Below are 23,362 nucleotides of genomic sequence, written 5' to 3'. Positions count from 1 at the left end.
AACTACTAGCGTAAAACGAGATATTGGTAACCTGAAAGTTAAGGACAGTGAACTAAACTTTGTTGACAAAACTGTTTTTCTAGGCATAACAATGGATAGTAAACTCCAGTGGGGCCCACACATAGAGACTCTTTCGAATAGGCTGAGCCTTGCAGCATATGCAGTAAAGAAAATCCGACAGTTTATTGATAACGACACGGCTAAAATTGTGTGTCCTAGCTACTTTCACAGCGTTATGTCGTACGGTTACGTTCTACTGTGGGGTGCTGCTCCAGAGGTTCAATCCATACTTGTGCTGCAGAAGCGGGCTGTTCGGTGTATTTTTTGTGTTTCCCCAATAGAGTCGGTACGGAATAAGTTTAAGGAATTAAATATTATGACACTATCCGGTCAATATATTCTTGAAGCCTTGTAAAAAATATAATCGATTTTAAAACAAATGCTAACTTTTACCAATATAAAACTCGAAACAGAACCAATTTGAGTGTACGACCAAAGAAACTCCAGAAGATAAACCATTCCTTATATGGAAATTGTATCCGTTTTTACAACAAACTCTCGATCGACATTAGAGAATTATCACTAAATAAATTCAAAGCCCTCGTTAATCATAAATTAATCAATAAAGCTTTTTATAAATAGACGAATATGTAAATAATCCTAATCCTTGGGATTGATTTGCTTAGTTTTTTCTAGAATTATTGGAAAGGTAACGACATGAATTTGAAAATTTAAAAATGGAAGCATATAGTGTAGCTGAAAAATGATCCACCACCCCTGAATTTTCAGAGGAAGGTCAAACGCCATTTTTATGAGCTTTGCGATGAGATGAGCGTCACCAAGATCCGGAAAGTTTGTTGAAAGTGAACATATTTCATCGAGTATTGGACATCATTATAAACCAACTGAAACAGCGTTTCCTTCCAATTAATGAAATTGTTTCAAATTTCAGTGCCGTGGAAGGCACTTTAAAAGTTTTAAATAACACTTATCTATTAAAAAAGCTCTAGCATTAATTGAGATATATAAAAAGACATATCTGAATCATTTGCCAGAGAAATTTTCAGATTTCGATCCACTTTCAAAGACAAAATAGAAAATCTTCGTGTATTAGATCTTGCTGATTTATTAATAATAAGAAATCATTTTTTTCCTGCAGCTTTTGAAGTATGTACTGCATTAATGTTATTTATTACAATTCCTGTGACTACAGCTAGTGCTGAACGATCATTTTAAAAACTAAAATTGATTAAAAACCTTTTTAAGAAACTCTTGAAATAGGAGTGTTATGTAACTTGACTATTCTGTCTATTGAATATTCTATGACCCGATCTTTAAACTTTGATGATGTTATAGACACTTTTACGGAACAGAAAGCTCGAAAAAAAATTCTTTATAAATCTTATTAAAATTAAATTTTTATTTTTATATCTTTGTAAATGTATGCAAGTTTCCTCACGATGTTGTTCCTTCACCGAAAAGCTAGCGAATGCATTGAGATGTTCTATGTCTGAATGTAATGTCTCCAATACGCATTGGGCTAGCGTGGGGTCTACAGACCATTTCTCTCGCCCCAGAGAGGGGGCCTATGGCCATTAGTGGGACATATACAATGTGCAATTGAGTACGCCTAAAATCTCGAAGTTTATTAAAATTGAAGTGAGTACAACGTGGCGATTTTTACTGATCGGGTCCCATCAAAGGAATTTGCCCAACGAGCCCCAGATGGTATAGTTACGCCACTGGACTGAAGCCTTGCTTAAGTCAATTATCTTTATAATATCACTGACAAGCCATTTCTTCCTGGCAGACATAGCGAGGAAAATATTCTTAGCTTTTGGTCATTAGTTGACTGCTACATATTTCATTATTATGAACAAGCCATCGTTAGATTTGCTTTAAATTTTTTACAGGTGCAAATATTTGAGTAATCAAATAATGCAACCTCCAACTACAGTTATGCTAAAGTATGTATTTAAATAAAGTATGTTGTCATTATTCTAGGAAAAGTATTTAGCTAACTCATGTTAGTATTTTAAGTAAGCTATTTAGTAAGGTTCTTATGTAACCAGAATATTGCCAATTTCTTTGAATATCTTTATAATAATTTTAATTAAAGTGAGACCCAAAGGTATTGAAGCTATATATGTCTATCAAGGTGACTATAATATTATTATATACATAATATAATATTACATTATTATATATTATATTGGCTATGCATATATGGCAGTAGTTTATAAAAACAATAATTTCTTATATATAACCATTTATTACTACAATTTTACACTATATATAATATATACAATTCCAGTTAACCTATTCACTACTCTTTTCTGCAACTTCTCCTTTTTTCTGCTGAAGCTTAGCAATCATCAACTTTTCACGAGCTTCTACTCTTGCTTGTTTTTCTCGTTTCTTCTGTTCTTTTTCCCTCTTTACTAACATTTGTTGGAACCTTTCATCTCGTGGGTCTAAAGTGAAGCCAAAGTGTCTTCTCACTTCTTCCACAAGGCGCTCTTTCTTTATCTAAAGCATACAAAGATGGTAAGGTAGAATTGATCTCTGGATAAGATAGCATGACTATAATATGTTATTATTCATATTAGATGGTCCAATCCTTTACAATGACTATAGGCTATAAATCATGATATACTAACATTATTAGCAAAGCAAGTATGATAAAAGTGAAAAGATTGTATTTGCTTTCATTGCGAGCAAGCTATAATAATTGTTATCATGATCAATGTTATGCAAAAATCATGTAATCCAGAATTGTCTTATTAAACTTTGAAACAGATTAAATCTCCTTTATCAACCTTTAACCTTTTGTTTTGTAATTAATTATTTTCTTAAAACAATGAATAAACTATAAATAATGTATTTATTGCAAGTAATTAACATAGTAATTGACATAATATGAATTCAATTAATAAATACCTATAGAGCTATCATAATTTTAAAATATCTCTAAAAGATTATAATGGTCCTAGAACAATTTGAGAATTCAAGATATGCATATGTGGGTCTTAAAATAATGACGATTGAAACAGTGGCAAACTATGGCTTGTACCATATAAAACATAAGTAAGCAAGTTTAGGTGCTGCATAACATTGTTAGCATTATTCAACACATACTAAATATTAGATCTATGTATCTAATATTTCTTTTAAACTAATAAAAATAAATTAAATTTTTACTTTAGAGTACAAGACAGTTGTGGAAGTAATTGAGTATTACCTTCGCTGCTTCAACTTCAGCTGTCTTTTTAGCCATTTTTTCTTGAAGTTCTTTCTTCCATTGTTCAAGTTTTGCAAATTTTGTAGCAATCTCATTATCCCGTTGCTGGATCTTAAGCTGTTCTTCTCTTCTTTTCTGAGCAGCTGTGGCTATCATTTCTTGAATTGTAAATGGAAATGCTACAGCTTCAAATTCTCGCTTTTCTTCTATATCTTTTTGTGTGGGCCAGCATATGCCTAAAAATAAGTCTGTTTTAGTCTATGTATATGCAGATGTAGTACACAAGGTATCGTCAGTACAGGTTGCCCACAAGGTGGTGTCTTTTAGCCGCTATTGTGGAATCTAATAGTTAACAAGGTCATTACAGAACTCAATTCTAGCAATCTCTACACAATAGCGTATGCGGATGATATAGCTATCCTGGTATCAGGGTACTTTGAAAGCACATTATGTGATCTCATGAGATATGAGAGATAGTGCAATAAGCGTCAGGTTTTAGTCAACCCATTAAAAACAGAACTAGTCTAAATTACCAGTGGAAGAGTCCTTGAACCATACAGACTGCTAGAACTCTACAACATTGAACTAAAACACAAGGAAGAAATCAAGTACTTAGGTGTGATTTTATCACACCAAGGTGTGTCAGCAAACTGCTTTGAAACAAACACCTAGAACACCTTTTATTAATAGCAAAAAGATGCTAGGTGTTAAACAGGGTTTATGGCCTAAGATAACTTTAAGGCTTTTAACTGCCATATTCAAGTCAATGCTAGCTTATGCAGCCCTGGTTTGGTGGCCGAGAACAGAACTCCAAACTACAGTATGACAGTCCAAAATGGCTCTGCCGTTAACTCACAATTGACAAAGCCACTTCACTAAACTTATACAAAACAATGATAGGGACACTTATGGGCCATTGTCTCCTTAATAAACAACTGTTTCAGTGCAGAGACTGTTTCAGCGCAGAGGAATAAGTCACTCAGTCTAGGAATGTGAGGCTGTGGCTAAATATTGTGCAGAAATCCTCAGACCAGTGAGGTCGCTCTGTGAATGCTGCGAAGTGCCCAGGAGGCTTCTTTGGTTTTGAAAGGGGTTTGGCTGGCAACCAAACTAATGCAGATAGAATTTAACAATAGTTGTAAATTAATTTCAAAACATCTGAAAACATAATTTTTTAGAAAATCTATTTCTATTCTACCCAGGTGCGGGCGCTCAATGCAGCGTTAAATTACACAGGACCCAAACTTTTTAAATTCTTCTGTGTTCAATTTATCCCTTTTATTACTGTTTAAGTTTGGAATATTCTACTTGTGTGTCATGAAAATCTATTGTATTGTTACTATACATAGTATGTTTTATACATTACTTGGATTGACACCACTGGCGGCACCATACTTTCCATACATCTTCCTATTGAATTTTACTGTTAAATGTGCTATGTGCTTGGGCTCCTCATAAGGCCGTCTTCCATTCATTACATCGTAATGAGCCTTTGATAAACGTGATATATTTCTTTTCTTTTCTATTTCTGCTTCTTTAGCAAGTGCATCTTCAGTATCATCGATGGTAACCTGTTCATTCTGTTCTATTTCAGGCGCTGTTGTCGATGAACGTGTCGTATTTATAAAATAAGAACGTAATAGTTTTGGTTTTATATAACGATTCATGTCTTTTGTTAATAAATTATTTTGATAGAAATATTTTAATTACTAAATTTTTAAGTCAGGTTAAATTGTGTATTTAAATTTTAACACAGATCAAAATTCAAAGGTATGTTAAAAATTGTCAGTCGGATTGAATTCAAAAACTCAAGTTGTTATTATTGTCACTACAGCTTGCAAGCTGCTGCCGCTGTCACATCCATTGACTGGCATTTTATATTCCAATCAGGAATGTTCTATGCTGTCACTGTCAGCGCCTGTCGGTATTAAGGATTGACGTCAGACACAAAACTTGTAATTTATTGAATCATTAGCAGTTCTGAAGAGTTCCTTAATTTTTTTGAATTACTTGCATTTTGTATTTCTATTATTGAAAATGGATGATTTTGGTGATAATTTCGTTCAACCCGAAGTGGACCCTGCAGCCGAATTCTTAGCTCGTGAACAGAATCAGCTAGCAGGTCTAGAAGATGACCTGGAAACAAGTGCACCGCCCCCTGTTGCGACAAATTTAGCTTCAAATGGACTTGACGACTTCGTGGGTAATTATTATACGTTTATTATTGCATCACTATAGATGTTATAAGTTTCCAAGCAAGGAATATTTTTAATATTATTAATTGCTATAAATCTTTTATTGTCTGCATAGAAGTACCAAGTGCAGCAGCTTTTGACGCTAATGGTTTGATGGATGATGAACCCACTGGAGCTCCAGCAGCAACACCTGTAGTTTCGGTATTCAAACAAGAAAGAGAAGAGCCTGAAAAAATCAAGCTCTGGAGGGAAGAACAAAAAAAGAGATTAGAGGAGAAAGGTATAAAATATTTTATGACTTTTCCTCACTTGAGTGAGTTGCATAATTACTTTAGCTTTTGAGATGTTGTGTCCTTTCAACATATGTATAGTGATTTCTCTCAAATTATAGATGCTGAAGAAGAGACAAAGAAGCAAGAAATGCTAAAAGTGGCGAAAAAGGAACTAGAAGATTGGTACAAGACACATGAAGAACAGATATCAAAAACCAAAGCTGCTAACAGGTAAAATTTTCCAACAGTACCATAAAAGTTTGACTGTAAAGCCAACATAACATATATATTATAAAACCATAACTACAATTGGTTTTTTAGTATTATATGTAATAATAGAAAGCTTATTTTCGTTATACATTGCATGAAAATAATATATATATGTATATATAGATCTTAAAATATAGTAGCTTAAAAATAACAATGACTCAATTATTAAGATTTATGAGAGCTTGTAGATTTGGTACAAATTAAAGATAATAATTTAATTCTATTTACTTTACTGTGCCTTATATAATTTTTTTTTCTATGCACGCAGGGAGTCTGCAAAGTGAGTACAGCATTATAGGGGCTCAATACTAATTTTTGTTCTTGGTGGTGGTGTTTTTATAATTTTTTGGGTCATAGGTAATCTGGAGCTTTGTATGCAAAATTTTAACAGGGTTTTTGTATTGTCCATATTGAATTATGTTAAAACATCACATAATGATATAATGATGTTGCTGATTTGCTAAATTACTAACGAAATACATAGGTGTTAGTTCTTTAATTCATTTTGCGCAACATAAATGATACATAAATATTTTTTTGTTTATGAAGGTAACCATTTTTTTGTTTATGAAGGTAACCTTTAAATTTTACATAATAATTTTACCATAATAAGCAATATATTATAAATCACAATGTAACATTGTGCCTAATTGTAATGATTCTACAATTTTGAATTTCAATTAATTATTATTATTAACTTATTATATCCTTTAAAACCGCCTAGAAATGCAGAGAAAGCTTTAGCACGTGGTTCAGAGAGTAATGTCGAGGAAGGTAATGAGTGGGCTCGTGTCTCAGAGCTCTGTGACTTTGGCCCACGCAGGGGTCGCGATGTAGCCCGCCTGCGGTCTATCGTGTTGCAGCTGAAGCAGTCTGGAGTTAGTCCTAAATATCCCCCTCGTGCTAAAGTGTAAGTTCTTAAGACCCTGTAAAATACATAGTATTATTTATTTGTAAAAGTGTGTCATGAGTAGAATGAACTAGTTAGCATAATGATTGATTGGTTACAAATTGTATTGCAAAAATTTCACCTGAGTTGTATGTGTATTTTGAGAATAGGAAATTTATTAATTTGAGTAGCTGTAGATGGCATATGAGAACTAATATTTTAAAACAGAATTCCAATAATACCTATGATACCAAATTTCTTTTCAGGGCTTGAGGAAATTAAATTGACTACAACAGTTATTAGCCTAAATTTTTGTCATTCATCTTGGAAAAATGTCACATTTGATAAAATACTATAAAAAAGTGAGGTTTCAAATAGAGTAATAATTATATTCTATTGAGTATCAGACTGTTATTTATTATTTTTTCCATATTGTACAATAATGTGGCTAATGTTATTGCATGATTATTTGGTCATAGTATTATAAATAAATATCATTCCACAGTTAATAGACTTTTAATATAAAAAAAACCATTTAACAAACTATGTATATAAATTAGTTTTTATTAGTATACAATAAACTTGTATGACCTGGTGTTTTTCTTATGAAGTATTTTTTGGTATATTTGTACTAAGTCTGTCTAACTAAAAAAGCCACACTTGTTAAATTACAAAATCATACTTAACATATATATTTACATCATAACTTCAAATCCCTAGCTATATCAATATGTTTCCTTTTGTATACTCTTTCCACTAATTGCAACAATAAATACATTAAACTTATGACTAACAAAAAAGGCCACACCCCACAGGATAGGTAGCTTTTTAACTGCAAACCTAAAGGTTTATTTTTATTGAGCAAGATTTTGTCATATACAATCTCTGTTCTTCTTGTAACATCCATCCAACTATACATAGTCCTAACATTTGTATTGCACTGATATGGACATACAAAGTGTCCATCTTTTATATCCATTATGGCTACTTCCAAGCTATTTATTATACTACAAACATTTGGTTCAGCTAAATAAATCATATCATCCGGCAGTACTTCAGGTATACCACCAACTTTGGTTGAAACAACCTTTAGACCACAAGATGCAGCTTCAACAATAGCCATACAATATGCTTCTGTTAAGGATGTATTCAAGAATATGTCACCTTTAACTAACACGTCTCTCACTTCCGAGTGCTTAAGACTACCAAGTAGTGTAACACAGTGCTGAAAGCCCTTTCTCTCTCTTACTTCTTGCAATAACCACATTTTAGGACCATCTCCTCCAATAATAAACCTAATATTAGGATAGCGGGGACACATATCTGCTATTACAGCAGCTATTAAATCTACACCTTTTCTATAAACTAGTCTAGAAACAATTACAATTGTAACATAATTTGGATCTCTTTGACTAGGATCTGGGGTAAAAGAATATGCATCAACAGCATTTGGTATAACAGATACTTTATGGGCCTTAACTTTTGCTCGAAGCACTGTATTCTCTTTTCCTGTATGTGACACACATATGCAATGATCACACTCACACAAGCACATTTGTAAATATTTATTAGTTAATACTGCAGACATATCAGCAAAACCAAATAGGCTGTGATCTGTGAAAACAGTTTTGAGTCCCATTAATTTTCCTATTATAGAGACTTCATGAGCAAGTACACTAAAAGCTGAATGTCCATGAACAATGCTGATACTCTCTCGTATCAAAATATAACGGACAATAGCTATATTACAAATCATAGTTGGGAGAGCACATTGGCTATAAAAAACTCTAATAGGCAAATAATATACTTTTAAGCCTCTGGTTAAATACCGGACTCCTACACGTTCTCCATAACAATGCGTTATCACAATAACTTTATGACCACGTTTTATCAAACATAAAGATAGATTGTAAATGTGTTCCTCAACTCCACCAGTGTTTGGATAAAAGAAATCCGAAGCCATACATACAACATGCTTTCCTTTCCTTGAAAGCGTTTCCTAGAATGTAAAAGAAAAATGTATATCTCTATGAATAAAATGAAAATAGACAAATTCCAAACAATAATATTACAGTTAAAACTTACCGTTTGTAAATTCATTTTACTTTATTATTATTTTAATCTAACTTGTAACTTTTAATTAGTAAATAAAGTAATTGAATAACTTATATGATGCATAATATGAGAAGTGAACTTTTTTCATATAAAATACTTGATGATGATGATGTTTTAAACATTAAATAAATAAAGTCAGCGTCGGCTGTCGATGCTACTCTTAATATTTTTTATTATTTGAACCCATCGTATCAAGACTCAAAACGAATTGGTTATTGGACTTATGTTTTGTGTCTGACAGTGAATCCTTCATATATATTGTCATAGTTGCTTACATAGTCTTACTAGTCTGTGGTATTAGTACTTTTAGTTAACATTTCGAGGTTATGTTTACATTAAATTTAACTACCAATACTTACAAATTTTTCTGTAGTCTAACCAAGTTAGACCAAATTGTTTATTGAAATGGAGAAATTAAAACAAATAAATCGTAAATGTAAACGATTTTCAGCACGCTTAAAGACTTCAAAGGGAGTTTTATGTGTTGAAAAACCAACTACTGTAAGTAAACACAGTGTTAAGATTATAACATTATTCACGTCCTTTTTAAATTAACTCAGTTTATTTATATAAATATTTAAATTTTTTAGAACATAGTGTTGTGTAACGTAGGCCAGGCTACTGGCTTTCTCAAGGAAGATGCTAACAATCTCCAACAAGAGCTACCCACAGTAAACATACTTAAATACATTGCTGAAAAAGGCGAATCACACTCTTTTTTAGTGTTTACTGATGTTAAAAGTTCTCAACTGTTTTATGAAGCTCACAATGGTAAAGCAAAGGCGATGAATGGAACATTAATTTATATGAATTATGTTGAAGAAGGTGAGTTAACCAAATTTATTATTACCTACTTGTCATACCTAGTCACTTAAAAAATTGTAAATAAAAGATTTAACATTACATTAAATACATTTCTAGTTCCAAGTGATGAGATACTTTGCACAGCAGATCCACCAAAAGGACTTCAAATAATACCTAATTTTATTACAATTGAAGAAGAAATTGCATTTATAACACTCTTTGATTGGATGGATGAGTCTAACCTAAAGAATCGACAAGTAAAACATTATGGGTATGAATTTAGATATGGCAGCAATGATGTGGATTTAAACACCCCCTTAGATGAAAAAATTCCTTCTCAGTGTGATATTTTATGGGAAAGATTGAGAGCTCAAGGCATTGCTATAAATGTACCAGATCAACTTACTGTAAATAAATATTTGCCCGGACAAGGTAATAATTATTACTGAAGAGAATAAAAAGTTTATATAAAATTTGTTAAAAATAGAAATGGACACCTGCAATATCTCTATGAACATTTATGTACAGCTTAAAAATTACTTGATTTAAGTCTGTCATATAATGTGTTTTAATAAAAAATTTCAGGAATTCCATCACATGTTGATAGACACAGCCCCTTTGGGGATACAATATTATCTCTTTCACTAGGCTCAGATGTTGTTATGGACTGGAAGCATCATAGTAATAAATATGTACCCATTGTGGTGCCTGCTCGGTCTATGCTTGTTATGCAGGAGGAGGCAAGGTATTGTATTTATATTAATATTTGTAAAAGTAATATTACACCCAGATCTGGATTGGATATAGTTTGTGCTGTGCATCCTACAAAAAACTTGGTACTGATAGTAAACTGTATTGTTATACTATGGAGAAAAAAATCATAAGTTATTCTTGGGGTTGACGATGTTGACACCTATGACTAAAAATTACCAGTTCTACTGGTGTTTTATTAAACATTATTATATATTGCTTACCTAAAATTATATAAAAAGCAACCAAGTTTTGCAGCCGTTTTTAAATGTAGCATAATCTTTTCTCTTTTAAATTTTTACTTCAATCTATTTTATAGATATGACTGGCAGCATGCTATTCAACCTCGTACAAGGGACCCCATAGTACAGACTAGAAAACACGAGAGAGTTATAACTGGTGATACTAGACCTCGTGACACAAGAATATCTCTTACTTTCCGTAAGACAAGAGAGGGACCATGTGAATGTAGTTATAACATTTTGTGTGACCGATTTAAAAATGATGGGGAGATAGACAATGTATTAGCATCGCATTTAGAGGAGTTGCATGTACACCAGGTATATTATTTGGCACCTTATAACACTACAAAGACCATAAAACAAGAAAGTATTATAAGGTCAACCTGACTTGACAAGGGCTGCTTGTTATGTAATTAGTTATAGGATCTAGATATATATATATATATATATATATATATATATACCTATATATATATATATATATATATACCTATATATATATATATCTAGATCCTATATATATATATATAAAATTCCAGAGGCTCTTTTATCTCTGCCTTTTAATAAATTTAAGAAAAAATCTAGTTGATAAAAGGGCCTGGGGCTAGTGCTAGACAGGCTACTTCTAATTAATTTGCGATATTTGTTTTAAAATAAGTGTTGTTTGATGATTTTCTATTTTAAAAGAGTACCAAGAGATTTTACGCTGGCTTTTCTCTCGGCCTACACCCTCTGTCTTCTTTGCCGATTCAAATTTAATGATGTGGTATTCCACTTATTAGTTATACCTTATCTTATTTTCCATAATAAACATATTTTATTTTATAGCTTTTATAATGATTTTTTAACAATAGTAACCGTTAAGATAGAATAATTATGTGGAATTAAATAAATAAAAAGCTGATTTAGATTAGGTTAATCTTTTAGCAAGAAAATATATGTAATAATTTGAACTAATAATATATATTTAGTTTATTAGTGTATTTCAGGTGTATGAACAAATAGCGGGTCATTTTAGTACGACGCGTCACAAGCGCTGGCCTCGGGTTGATGAATTTTTGCAGAGCGTACCCTCCGGTGCGGTGTTACTAGACCTTGGGGCCGGAAATGGCAAGAATATATTGAACAGGAATGATATTTTGCAGGTATGGAAGAAATAGTTTTGTCTTACTCACACTGTTGCTTGAAGTTTCGACTTTTGCAATATAATTCTAGACAGCAAAAAATGTGTTTAAAGGATAACAAACCTGTTTGCTTGTTTTCTTATATGCGATGACGTCATACTTTTGTGGCGAACACCAGGAATGGTATTATTGACGTCATCACGTCGGAGTTACCAAAATAGCACATTATAATAAAAGTTTCTAGACGGTTCTATCGGTCAGTGCGAAATAAACTATGAAAAGCGAAAGCTGTGCGCGGGCTCCACCCAACGCGGCCGTCTCGTCACACCTGGTAAATCACCGACGCGATGGAAAATAGGAGAAGAATTATTGTTCGCAACCCCTTAAACGCGCAAACGAAGTTATTCGCCTCTAAGGATATATTTATTTATTTATTAAGGAACACCAACAGATTACATGTATACATTTTCTAATTAACAATATTGGGTTTTATTCTAGCATGCAATCTAATAATAGGTGTACACAACATTGACTCTAATAAATGATAGCGGACAGAGTATACTTAAGTATGTGTATCTTTAAACATAAATAAATTGAAATGTGGAAAATATTCCATGACTTATGGCTGAGATGACTGAATTTTTTTCATCAATTTGTACAAAAACACCAGGTCCACAATCATACGACGATCCTCGAGAGTTTGCAAATTGAACTTCTGTAATCGATCAACATAATCACTTCTGTAGCAAAATTTGGGGGTTTTGTACGCCAGGAACCGTGTGAATGTTCTTTGTGGACGTTCTAGTGCATACTTGTGTTTGGTATGTGGGATTCCACACAACACTAGCGTACTCAAGGTGGCTGCGACCAATGCATTGTATAGAACAATAAGAGTTTTAACATTCTTAAAATCAGTGGTATTACGCCTAATGAAACCGAGCATCTGAAATGATTTCGCTATAATTATTTCGTGGTGAGGAATAAAACTGAGAGCACTATCCAGCGTCACACCAAGGTCTCGTATACGATCAACCTCCTCAAGAGCAACTCCATTAATTGAGTAAGAAGATTGGAATAAGTTTTTATTCCTAGTAAATTTTATATGAAAGCATTTACCAGCATTTAAAATCATGAGGTTATTTTTACACCAAGTGTGTATGGCAAGTAAATCCTTTTGCAATAGAGCAATATCATTCGTTGAAGTTATTGCCTTAAACAATTTCATGTCATCGTCAAACAATGAACATTCACTATAATGAACATGATCTACTATATCATTTATAAATAAAATAAATAAAATTGGTCCGAGGTGAGAGCCCTGAGGCACGCCCGGAGTTGCCACATACGGATTTGATGCATAACCATTTGTCACCACTGTTGATGATCTGAATTTAAGGTACGATGCAAACCAAGAATGTAAGGATCCGCAAACACCAAATGTAATTAATTTTTTTAATAATATATGGTGACAAACTTTATCAAAGGCGCTACTAAAATCAGTATATATCGCATCTACTTGTATCCGCTTATCAACATGCTCAATGAGAGTTGTGACATAAGGAACCAGGTTCGGATATATACACCTTAGCCCTGGATTAGATTGATGGTAGACTGATCGGGGATCCTCTTTTTACGTTCCACGACGTCAAGCGAACCGGCACAGTACGAGTTTAATAAAAACGTATTGATATCATATACATACATATATATATATCATAATACAGAACAAAAATCATTTTCATGTTGACAATATAACACTAAATGGCGCGTTTTGTTGATTTACCAAAGCACCTCTAGACTAATTAGGCACTTGGTATGATGATCTGCCAGTTGTGATGATGAAAGAAATGTCTTATTTTCTTCTACAGTTCTAGAAATTTCTAGGTAGTATTGAAGTATTGACACATATAGAAAGACTCAGTTGTGGAAAGTTGAGTTTGTGGTATAAAATTCTCAAGTCATTGGAACGTATTGAGTTTTATTATTTTCACCACTATGAATTTGCTTGGACACACAATAAAATAAAATAAAAAACGAATAAATGTAAGTTTAAAATAAAACATTCCAGATAGCAGGCGAACGTAGTGCAGGGTTGTTATTAGAATGTTCGGCGCACACACGCGCTATATCCGGCTCGGATTGTGTCAGACTCGACTTACTTCACTCGCCGTTAAGGGACGCGTGTGCGGACGTCATTATTTGTATCGCTGTCATACATCACTTTTGTAGCGAGGTGGGTGATATTCGCATTTGCATTCCAATACACGCATAATTACTATCGTAAATTTATAGTTTATTTTATATCAATTTTGGATTTTTACAAAAATATGTGTACTAACTAATTAAATCAAGACGTGTTTAAAAATTAGAGTTATTCTACTTTTTTGAAGCAAGGTTGGCACTTTTAATTTTCTGACAAATTTTGTTTACGCTAGAAACACATGAGATTTTATTTTTCCCTTGTATTATTGATTTTTACAGTTGAAAGTTGATATTTGTTTGTTGTAGAAGAACTAATTTATGTTTTATTTATATTTAGTGTGTTTAGTAAGAAATATTAAGTAAGAGTATTTTTTGTAACATTTCAGGCAAGAAGAAAACAATCGATCCTTACGATCGCGCGTCTTCTCCGTCCCGGAGGCGTCGCTCTCATCACTGTGTGGGCCAAAGACCAGACCAAATCGAACTACTTGGACACAAACAAGGAAAACCGCGATACAGACCTAGTGACCACGATTGGAGGTGTAAATCTTCCAATACACGAAAATAGAACACAATTTCAGCATTCAGATCTCCTAGTTCCGTGGAAATTGAGGCAAATCCGGGATAAAAAGTTAACGAAGACGTCTGACACGTTTTTGAGGTATTACCACGTGTTCGAAGACGGCGAATTGGATGATTTGTGTAAACCGGAACTCGAGATTCAGAACAGTTTCTATGAGGAAGGAAATTGGTGTGTTGTTTGTAAGAAATTGTAAAAAGTCATAGTATTGTGTATATCGGATAGTCTTTTTTATTAAATTATAGATTATTTATATTAAAGTCTATATTAACCCTTCAAACGTCAAATGTCAGATGTCTAACGTGATCGCTCGCGCCATCTGTCAAACATAGATTCCCAGTGACATTGAATTCTCCTAATATCATAGATTTACATACATACATTAAAAATTAACACTCGACACTGACAAATATACTATTAAAACGCGCGAATGCGTAATTTCAAGTTACCAGTGACCATTTTGAAAAACTTATGATTACTTTTATCACATGACATGTCTTGGCTGGTATTAACAATGTCGGTATAGCAGTGGAACTTATTATCGCTCTCCATGTTAAATCTTACAATTAGAGCACAGTAATTTTCCGTTACTTGAAAACATAAAAGGAATCTATTAATGTGTAAATTTGCTAATAACTACACCATGAAATGATTTTTCTATTTTTTTGATTATGAAATGAATATCGCTTTGTTGACCCCAAAATAGAATATAACTAAAATTGCTACATTTATAACAAAGTCAAATCGTGCTCTAAGGTTAAAAAAGTCAAAATTCTCCAAAGTTCAGAAATCCAAGCCAAGTTGTGATTATAGGTAAAATAAAACAGTAAAATAACCACGGAAAATTAAGGTTGAAAGAGGAACAGACAACGAATGAAAAATGTCACCGGCCATGACAGTTAAAACCACATGTACTCTGTGGTTGTTAAAACTTAAAAAATATTTTTTTAGCTTCTATCAATGAAAACGGTGATTTGGTGCTTAATAACGTAGGGAATTGTTGTAATATATATCTTATAATTTTGAATTACTTAAATGTGTAGGAATTTAGTTGTACGCAATGTACTTTAAACATTATACTTATATATATATTGTTCTGTTGAATATAAAAAAAAATATGTATTGTTTTTTTTCATCCTGAACCCTGGTTTATTCAGGCTATGTAGGCTAAAAAGGAAAAACTCCAACAAATTTCAACTTTTATTAGGAAAAAAAAATATCTACAAAATAACAATTGTACACAACATTTCTAACAGTGACGATACTCAATCGTATTATAATATATACTAATAATTTGATAACAACACAATTATGACAAATACACATGACAATTTGTACAAACAATACGTAAAATTTAAAAGCTCAAGTAATAAAATAGTACAAACTTTTGATATGAAACTTGGACAAATAGTTTCCATAAAATTACGTCTAGTGGATAAATTATCAATACGTTAAAACTTGGAACTAAGTGAAATACTATCAATCAATGGAATACTTCTAAATGGCCGGCAACGCACCTTCGCTGGTGATGTGAGCGCTTATGGGCGGTATCACTTAACATCAGGTGAGCCTCCTGCGCCTTTAAACCATGTTATATAAAAAAAAATGTTATATAAAAATGGATAAATCAAAAACTCTTCGGCCTTAGCAATTGTTGCTAATGTTGCATGTCAAAACTGAGACTGCTTTTGGCCCCGTTTCTGAATGTTACCCATAACTCAAACTTTGCAAGTTTTATTAAGACCCTATCTCAGCACGAATTTCTATGTCAGTGTCTCGGGGTGGACTGCGGTACGCAATGGAGAGCTGAAGAACTGAGGCGCTCAGGCCCGTCATAACAATTGGTTATGTATCTCATTAAATTAATACAATTTTACTTGGAATGGACTACTTGACTTGCGATACAATATATCGTGTAAATTTCAAAATCATGTTCTATATACACTTTCGTCATAAAATAAAATCAAAGTGTCAAAAATTGGCTATGTTTGGATTTTTTTCTATCGAGCGAAGTTATTTAAATCGTGTATCCAATGGATGGAAAATGGATACATAGACTCCTCAACTCCACCATATAATTTTTCCATTCGCATACTCCAAGAAATGATGACAAAAAATGGAAAAAAAAAACAATGTGGTTTTTTGGAGGTTGGCGACCGTATAAGCCCTTAAGTATCTATTACTACTGCCAGCTTGACCATTAGACACGCATAGATTAATAATCTCGCTTAGTATATGTCAATACGTTAGTTCATATTCCTGACAGCTCAAAAGAATACATTTAGTTCCAAATTCGCCCGCGCAGTGCTACTAACTTTTCCAAATCAATATACATTGTTACTTCTAGATATCTACTCGATTTTACGTATTGTTCGTTCTAAGGCATTTCGCCTGTCCCATAGAAAATGCATTTAAATAACACTTCAAACTAGGAAACGAAAACTTTATTGAGGCTTCATCAAAGTCAATTGCAATAGAGGAATGACGGAAATGGTAGACAGGTCTGCCAAAACAGCGTCGACATTTTGTATGTTGTTCACTTGAAATATATTCTCCTTCCTAAAGCTCAGTATTGCCAGCGCCAATAATGGTAGAATTTCCAAACAATCGTAGCCCAAAATGGTGTCCCATAATAACAAAAGTTGGTCAGGCGGTAAGTGACCACTGAACGCCCGCATTATCCATTTGAAAACTACACGTATTCTGAAAAACAAAAATACTGTAAATCCCAACAGACCAAAGAGATTATTTAAGGTCTTTAATTAGCCAAACTAATTATAATTATACAAAAAAAAAATCTCCTGTAATCGGAAAACCAGAACCTAGCAACTAAAAAACAATTTTGTATATACATACGTGTTTTATGGATAATACATTCCAAAGGCTCATAAATAAATAAAAGATAACTTACGGATTGATATTAATATTCCGAAAATGAATCCATAATAACGGTTCGTTTGCTTCTAATAACCTCTCGTATAGTAAGCAAAGTGACACAATACCCTTAAAATATACAAAATATTTATAACGTATAACATATGCAACAACTTAAAAAATTGCGTGAACACACGGATCAAAAAGTACTGAACTAATTATGATGAACTATTTTATTATTTATTTACAAAAGCTTGCCAACACTCGACACACTCATAGGTAGGTATTGGTACAAAAAAAAACAAATGTGTGCGTATACTAGTGTACACACGTAAGAAGTGAAACTTCTTTATGACCTTGATTTTCGAAAAATTATTGGTTAAATAATATTAAATTAGATAAAGTTTATAAAATGCTTTTATTATCATAGACATGAATACAAATAATGCAATTATTTCATTTTACCTTATTACTACAAAGATTATTACAGGATTTTATTGATTGTAATAGAATTATTAATATCATTGTTATCGTTATTATATATTTTTGTTATTAATGGCTTCGAATCTCTTCCAATCAACCGTGGTAAGGGTAAGAAAAAAATGGCGCCTAACTGTAAATATACAAATTGTATGTATATTTCTGTCTCATTCTTTCCCCTGGCTTCATCCTACACATTTTTGTATTTGTGTCTCTTACCTGTCGTTTTTTCGTTGCATCCGGTTTGAAATCACAACGATTCTAAAGAAGTTTCACTTCAAAAATACAAGATTATATGTGTCAATCACTTATAGGCAAACACAACAAATACAAAGAGAATAAAAACAACATCGATTCATGAATTATAAAAATCTAAAGGAAAATTGATTTTAAAGTGTGAGGGGATAGCCACTATGGATATCCAGATACCTAGTTTATCAGAATGCTCAGTCGGGATATCGGTGAGTTTTGACAAAAACGCTTTCTTCTGCGAAGCAAAGTTTTTTATAAACAAAATATTGTATGTACCTGCGGATGTGTAGAAATATAATGCAATTTGTGCCAATAGCGAATATAAAACGCTCGAAAAATAAAATACAATTGCACAGGATCGTCATACAGATAACAAAATGGCGTCGCTGAAAATAAATTGGTAAATTATGATCACTTTAGATATCATTAAACCTTCCTAGATATATGATTGAAAAAGAAATTTGACATATTCGTCAACTATTAAAGTCTTGACCTTGGGTAATATGTTTTGTCGACGACCTCCCAACAGTCATAACACATTTTTGTGACTTTTTGCTTTTTGTACCAAATATAACCGGGGATCTATTGTGTTACCTCTAACTAGAGAAGAGAGAGTGAGCGTTCCCGCATACGATGCCATCACCATTCCGTCACCGCGCAGACGTTGTGTGGCGACGAAACGGTTACGGCATCGTGGTCAGGAACGCTGAGAGAGAAAGAAGCCGTAATGTACGAAGTAGAGTCTAAACTTAACTCCCTCAAAAAGAGCAGTGCTGGTGTTCAGCGTTCAGAGACTCTCATTCCTAAGGTCGTAGGTTCGAACGCCAGGTGCTCTAATGGCTCGTACCGGAAACAAACCGTAGACCGAAAGTTCATTCCCTATTATAAAAAACGAATAATCACGAAACAGATACAACAATCTGAAACTATCTTACTGCTTTTAGTCAAAAACGTTTTAGATTTTCCTTAGGAGTCATACTTAAAGCTAAGTATAGACTCTGCATGTTATCTTTAGACCACGACTCATTGACATACGGAAGTTTTACGCTAAGTCTCGATCGACTCTTAATCTCACCCTTTTTATAAACCTACCTTCTTCGTTGTTTTTAGCTAATCTTAGTGATAAGTGGAGCAAACAGACCACAAGAACAGTTAGTTTCTCATGTCAAATATCATCATTAGTAAATTAGGCTAGACTTCATTTGCATAAGTCTCAGACCGTCTTAAAACTTACCGTACATAGTGAAGCCATGAAAAGGAATAATTCCACTTGGCGGGAAAACTGTGATACTGTCAGCAGATGTCTGTTTACCTTTGATCGTAACATTTAGAGGATTACCGATACAGCCTCTTAGGTTCTGTAGGACATCACTATCTCTCGAGAAACAGAGCATTACCTAAATGGAACATATTATACTCAGAAATATTCGATTTTTCGTTTGCAACTATGTACTGAACTAAAATGTTTAACATCGAGTAACATACGATTAAAAATCCACCAGAAAATTATTTTATTTATTTAATAAGAGTTTTTTTCTAAATTAATGAGGAATGCAATAAGCAAATTACGACCGAAAATCACGGGCGAATCTGCAGGACGCACATTAAATATTTTATATGCATTGAAATATTTAAAAAAAAACTTTAAAAAGCTTGACACATGGCACAGCTTATATTTACTATAATATTTTTTCTGATTTTCCTTTTTAGGCAAAATAACAAACAAATTAAAAAAAACAAGTTTTTTAATTAGTACTTACCTGATACAGTAAATCTTCAAAAACAAAATATTGGTCATCGTTGGAGGCAGTAAGCTGGACGTCTTTAAATATTAACTTGTCGATCATCAGATCCACTTCTAGCACACTCTTTTTTAGTCTATTGAAGTACGCCGTTTGCTTAAATAATAAAAAAAAATGAATTATGAAATTATAATAAAACTAATTCATGTTTTTTTGTTAAGTGACGAAATGTCGAGTCAAATGTATATTAATGATTGAAATGTGATGCCAGCAGGGCTACTCTGTAATTTAATGGGAAAATTCTGCGAGCACAGTCGAAAGGTTAGATTCAGAAACGAGACAGTCCGAACTATGACGCTCCTGATCCTTGACTCAATTAGACATAAAAGGCAAACAATTGTCAGTCGTATAAGGGTGTTAATACAGGAATAATAGAAAAGGTTACAAGTTGGCAAATACCGAAATAACTACAAGTGCGCCTAAGTAACTTGCCAAATAGATCAAACGTCACCCTGTAACATATGTGTACACATAATAAATAACAAACACCATGTGACGCAAATTTATTAAGCACATTGTCTATTCTATTATCTGTAAAACTAGGGTAATTTATATTTGACAACAGAAAAACTACGAGAACTAACCTGTGCTCCAACATCAGCACCAAGTACTTGAGCCCAAAGCTTCGCCCTCAAACACTGAGGGCTTCCCTTCTTCAAGTACTCTTGAATAACTGGCGCGTAGCCCAACGCCGTGACCCTTTCGCCTAAACCTATTCTCTCCGCTTCTATAGTTGAAAATCCAGAGACTGCACTGGGCATATTCGGATTGACACCTAACAAGGGTTCACCGTTCGTCCATTCCACGTAAATTTTACGCTAAAAGATTTTGTCAATTTGAATTTGTTTCTTTATAGAACGCATCTTTTATCGCGGATTTGCTTACGTCAAATTTAAAACAGTTTTTGCTCAACTACTTTACACCATAATAATGGTAGGTATAAAGGCGCGTTTCATGGTGTCATTAGGGTGTCAAGAATCTTCAAAAATTGTGTGACGTAATACTTGAACCTAATAGACCAAAAAATTCCGAGTGCATGCTGAGCGAGCCAGCCAAATACTTACGTTTCATTTCACATTACTTACATCAATTATACAAAATAAACCTTAAATAAATAAAACTAAAGTAGACTAATTCAAAATTACAATCACATTATTATGGTGTGCAATTATTTAATCAACTTACCAATTGATCTAAATTCTTAACTTGAAGAGGCAGATGAGCAAATTCCCACTTAGGTTCACCTCTAGAAATATCATTTATGATAAACATACGTTTTCTAAGTAATTAAAAATTAGTTAAAACTAACCGCTAAGGGTCATTATTATGTAAATGATTAACTTACTCTTTAGTAAAAGGAACATATCCTGATAGCGTTAATAAAACTTCTAAAAAATCCTTTGGTGCATACACGGGTCTGTATTTTGTTAAATCTGAAAAGTTCCCAGAATATATATGTGAAATATTATTTTAATACTACAAAATTCTTGCGATGCAGAAGACGTTTGTAACCTTTTATTTTTAACACATTTGGCTAATCAAAAGATATTAAAACGACACTATAGTATTCAAACCTAGTATTAACGAGCTTTGACTAGTATACGTAATCTCACCTAAATTGTATGTACTAAGCTCGTTCCACTTATTCGAAAGGTCTTCTTGCTCGCTCTGTGACCGCACCTTCGCTAAAGACGTTTCTAAATCTGAACACATCGAATTTAGTGATTTGTGAATCCTTTTCTCCCATTGCGCACTTGCCTTTGATAATGATGTCAGGGGATCGAGTTTCTGAAATTGTTCATTCATTGGATTTGATACATTCAATGCACTATGTCAAATGCATGGCTATCTTGTTTAGTTATAATAGGTTTTTATTAGGAGTTCCCGAAACCAGAAATGGGATATGTCCACCCCACATCTGCCTTAAGGCTGTTAAGTGTCACTTAACGTAATAAATATTCAAAAACGAGACCTAGCTATAACTTCCATATGTAAAAAAACCCATTCGTTTCTGCCATACAGGAGTCACACTTAGAGATGTCCCGTTTTCGAATATTATTCCTAGAATGTACTATGTTATGTTACAAATTTAGAACATGCCAACTTGGCTATACCCAAATCTGAAAAACATAGTATTTTGCAGAGAATAGAACCTCGCTGTTAAAAAGGTTGCAATTAAATCGAAAAAAAAACAAGAGTTAAAACTATAAAATAAATTTTGTAGAGGAAATAAGCAACTATCTGAGTATCTTATGGTTTAAGTTGTACAAAAACATTGTCCGAGTTGAATTAAACTATATTGGGATAGGCTACCTAACTCTAGTGAAGTCTCACTAATAAAAGCTTCCTGTATGATTCGCTTCTTATATTTCAACATGTCCTTCAACTAGAAACAATAACTGTTTCGCTAGAATCGAATATCCTCGAAATGGAACTCATGAAAGAGTAAACGTTTGCCCAAATGACAGGGGCCTTAGTCAAGATACCTTAAATTTGTATGAAAATGACAGTTAGTGTCGACAAATTATCATCCAAATTTAGTTTATAACTTTTTACATACACGACTGTTAAGGCATCTTTACTAAGCTCGCATAAAGCGTTAATTAAAGCTCTATATGTGTTTATATATTTTTTCTTTGAACTTACATTTTGCTTATTCTGTGATCGTACCCAATGGAAAACTGTATTTCGTAATTTTGTATCCAAGCCCTTTTCTTTCATTGCCTGTTGAAGAGTATGTTTGAAATCCTCTTTCTTTACGTTTGGTGACGAAACTAATTTCTAGAAATGCATAGTTATACGATTATATTGCAGCTCATATTAGAACTATAAAATACCCACAACATGAAACACCTAGTCACAACTTACTTGAACATCGCTATAAAATGATTTGTAAATAGACAAATTTTTTAATTCCTCGGCCAACTTCATAGCTGTATGGTGGATAGCATCTTCTTTTAAACTTTCCATTATATTTTAAAAGCCTAGATTTTTTTATCGTATATGATTCAGGTGTTAAATTAGATCCGTCACATTGTTCCTTTCAACGATTATCCTTTATAACACGGGTTGCTATAGTAACATCAGATTACGTTTCATATTATCGTAAAATCTATAATTAAACGATGTATTGCAATACGCAAAGGTGCTGTAGTTAGCACAAATCACATAAAACAATACTATACTTTTATTGAATGACGTCCTGAGTATACAATTAATTTAAAAAAGCGGCGCCAAGCTAATGTTCATTCAGATTCAACAATGTTAACA

The 23,362-nt window shown here is 33.0% G+C and overlaps 5 protein-coding genes across 6 annotated transcripts; 2 read left to right on the top strand and 3 right to left on the bottom strand.

Moving 5' to 3' along the window:
* Positions 1-2,252: 2,252 nt before the first annotated feature.
* Positions 2,253-5,068, bottom strand: LOC123711767 (growth arrest and DNA damage-inducible proteins-interacting protein 1). The gene is made up of 3 exons (XM_045664525.1): positions 4,608-5,068; positions 3,242-3,477; positions 2,253-2,529 (listed from the first exon to the last, which is right to left on the bottom strand). The coding sequence occupies exons 1-3, from the start codon at positions 4,906-4,908 to the stop codon at positions 2,320-2,322; spliced, it is 747 nt and encodes a 248-aa protein (XP_045520481.1). The 5' UTR covers positions 4,909-5,068; the 3' UTR covers positions 2,253-2,319.
* An 86-nt stretch (positions 5,069-5,154) lies between these two features.
* Positions 5,155-7,376, top strand: LOC123711768 (clathrin light chain). 2 transcript variants are annotated; one of them, XM_045664526.1, is made up of 6 exons: positions 5,155-5,444; positions 5,552-5,716; positions 5,828-5,939; positions 6,247-6,258; positions 6,703-6,888; positions 7,134-7,376. In XM_045664526.1, the coding sequence occupies exons 1-6, from the start codon at positions 5,279-5,281 to the stop codon at positions 7,138-7,140; spliced, it is 648 nt and encodes a 215-aa protein (XP_045520482.1). In that variant the 5' UTR covers positions 5,155-5,278; the 3' UTR covers positions 7,141-7,376. The 2 variants fall into 2 exon arrangements, with proteins under 2 accessions (XP_045520482.1, XP_045520483.1); XM_045664527.1 differs by lacking the exon at positions 6,247-6,258 and having other exon boundaries at positions 5,159-5,444.
* LOC123711766 (phosphatidylinositol N-acetylglucosaminyltransferase subunit A) lies at positions 7,373-9,189 on the bottom strand. Its single transcript, XM_045664524.1, has 2 exons — positions 8,953-9,189; positions 7,373-8,866 (listed from the first exon to the last, which is right to left on the bottom strand). The coding sequence occupies exons 1-2, from the start codon at positions 8,965-8,967 to the stop codon at positions 7,568-7,570; spliced, it is 1,314 nt and encodes a 437-aa protein (XP_045520480.1). The 5' UTR covers positions 8,968-9,189; the 3' UTR covers positions 7,373-7,567.
* Positions 9,190-9,304: 115 nt separating this feature from the next.
* LOC123712494 (alkylated DNA repair protein alkB homolog 8) lies at positions 9,305-15,680 on the top strand. Its single transcript, XM_045665609.1, has 8 exons — positions 9,305-9,483; positions 9,573-9,807; positions 9,904-10,218; positions 10,372-10,531; positions 10,856-11,096; positions 11,768-11,923; positions 13,971-14,135; positions 14,491-15,680. Exons 1-8 carry the CDS (start codon positions 9,388-9,390, stop codon positions 14,878-14,880), a joined length of 1,758 nt encoding a protein of 585 aa, XP_045521565.1. The 5' UTR covers positions 9,305-9,387; the 3' UTR covers positions 14,881-15,680.
* A 1,430-nt stretch (positions 15,681-17,110) lies between these two features.
* On the bottom strand, positions 17,111-23,346 carry LOC123712586 (TBC1 domain family member 19). Its single transcript, XM_045665767.1, has 11 exons — positions 22,961-23,346; positions 22,739-22,873; positions 21,706-21,880; positions 21,438-21,525; positions 21,278-21,338; positions 20,677-20,910; positions 20,051-20,188; positions 19,525-19,687; positions 18,567-18,676; positions 17,596-17,687; positions 17,111-17,387 (listed from the first exon to the last, which is right to left on the bottom strand). The coding sequence occupies exons 1-11, from the start codon at positions 23,060-23,062 to the stop codon at positions 17,129-17,131; spliced, it is 1,557 nt and encodes a 518-aa protein (XP_045521723.1). The 5' UTR covers positions 23,063-23,346; the 3' UTR covers positions 17,111-17,128.
* Between the last annotated feature and the right edge of the window lie 16 nt (positions 23,347-23,362).

Source organism: Pieris brassicae, chromosome 7 (genome assembly GCF_905147105.1).
Source record: "Pieris brassicae chromosome 7, ilPieBrab1.1, whole genome shotgun sequence".
Taxonomy (NCBI): domain Eukaryota; kingdom Metazoa; phylum Arthropoda; class Insecta; order Lepidoptera; family Pieridae; genus Pieris; species Pieris brassicae.
This window is presented reverse-complemented; position numbering and strand designations above follow the sequence as displayed.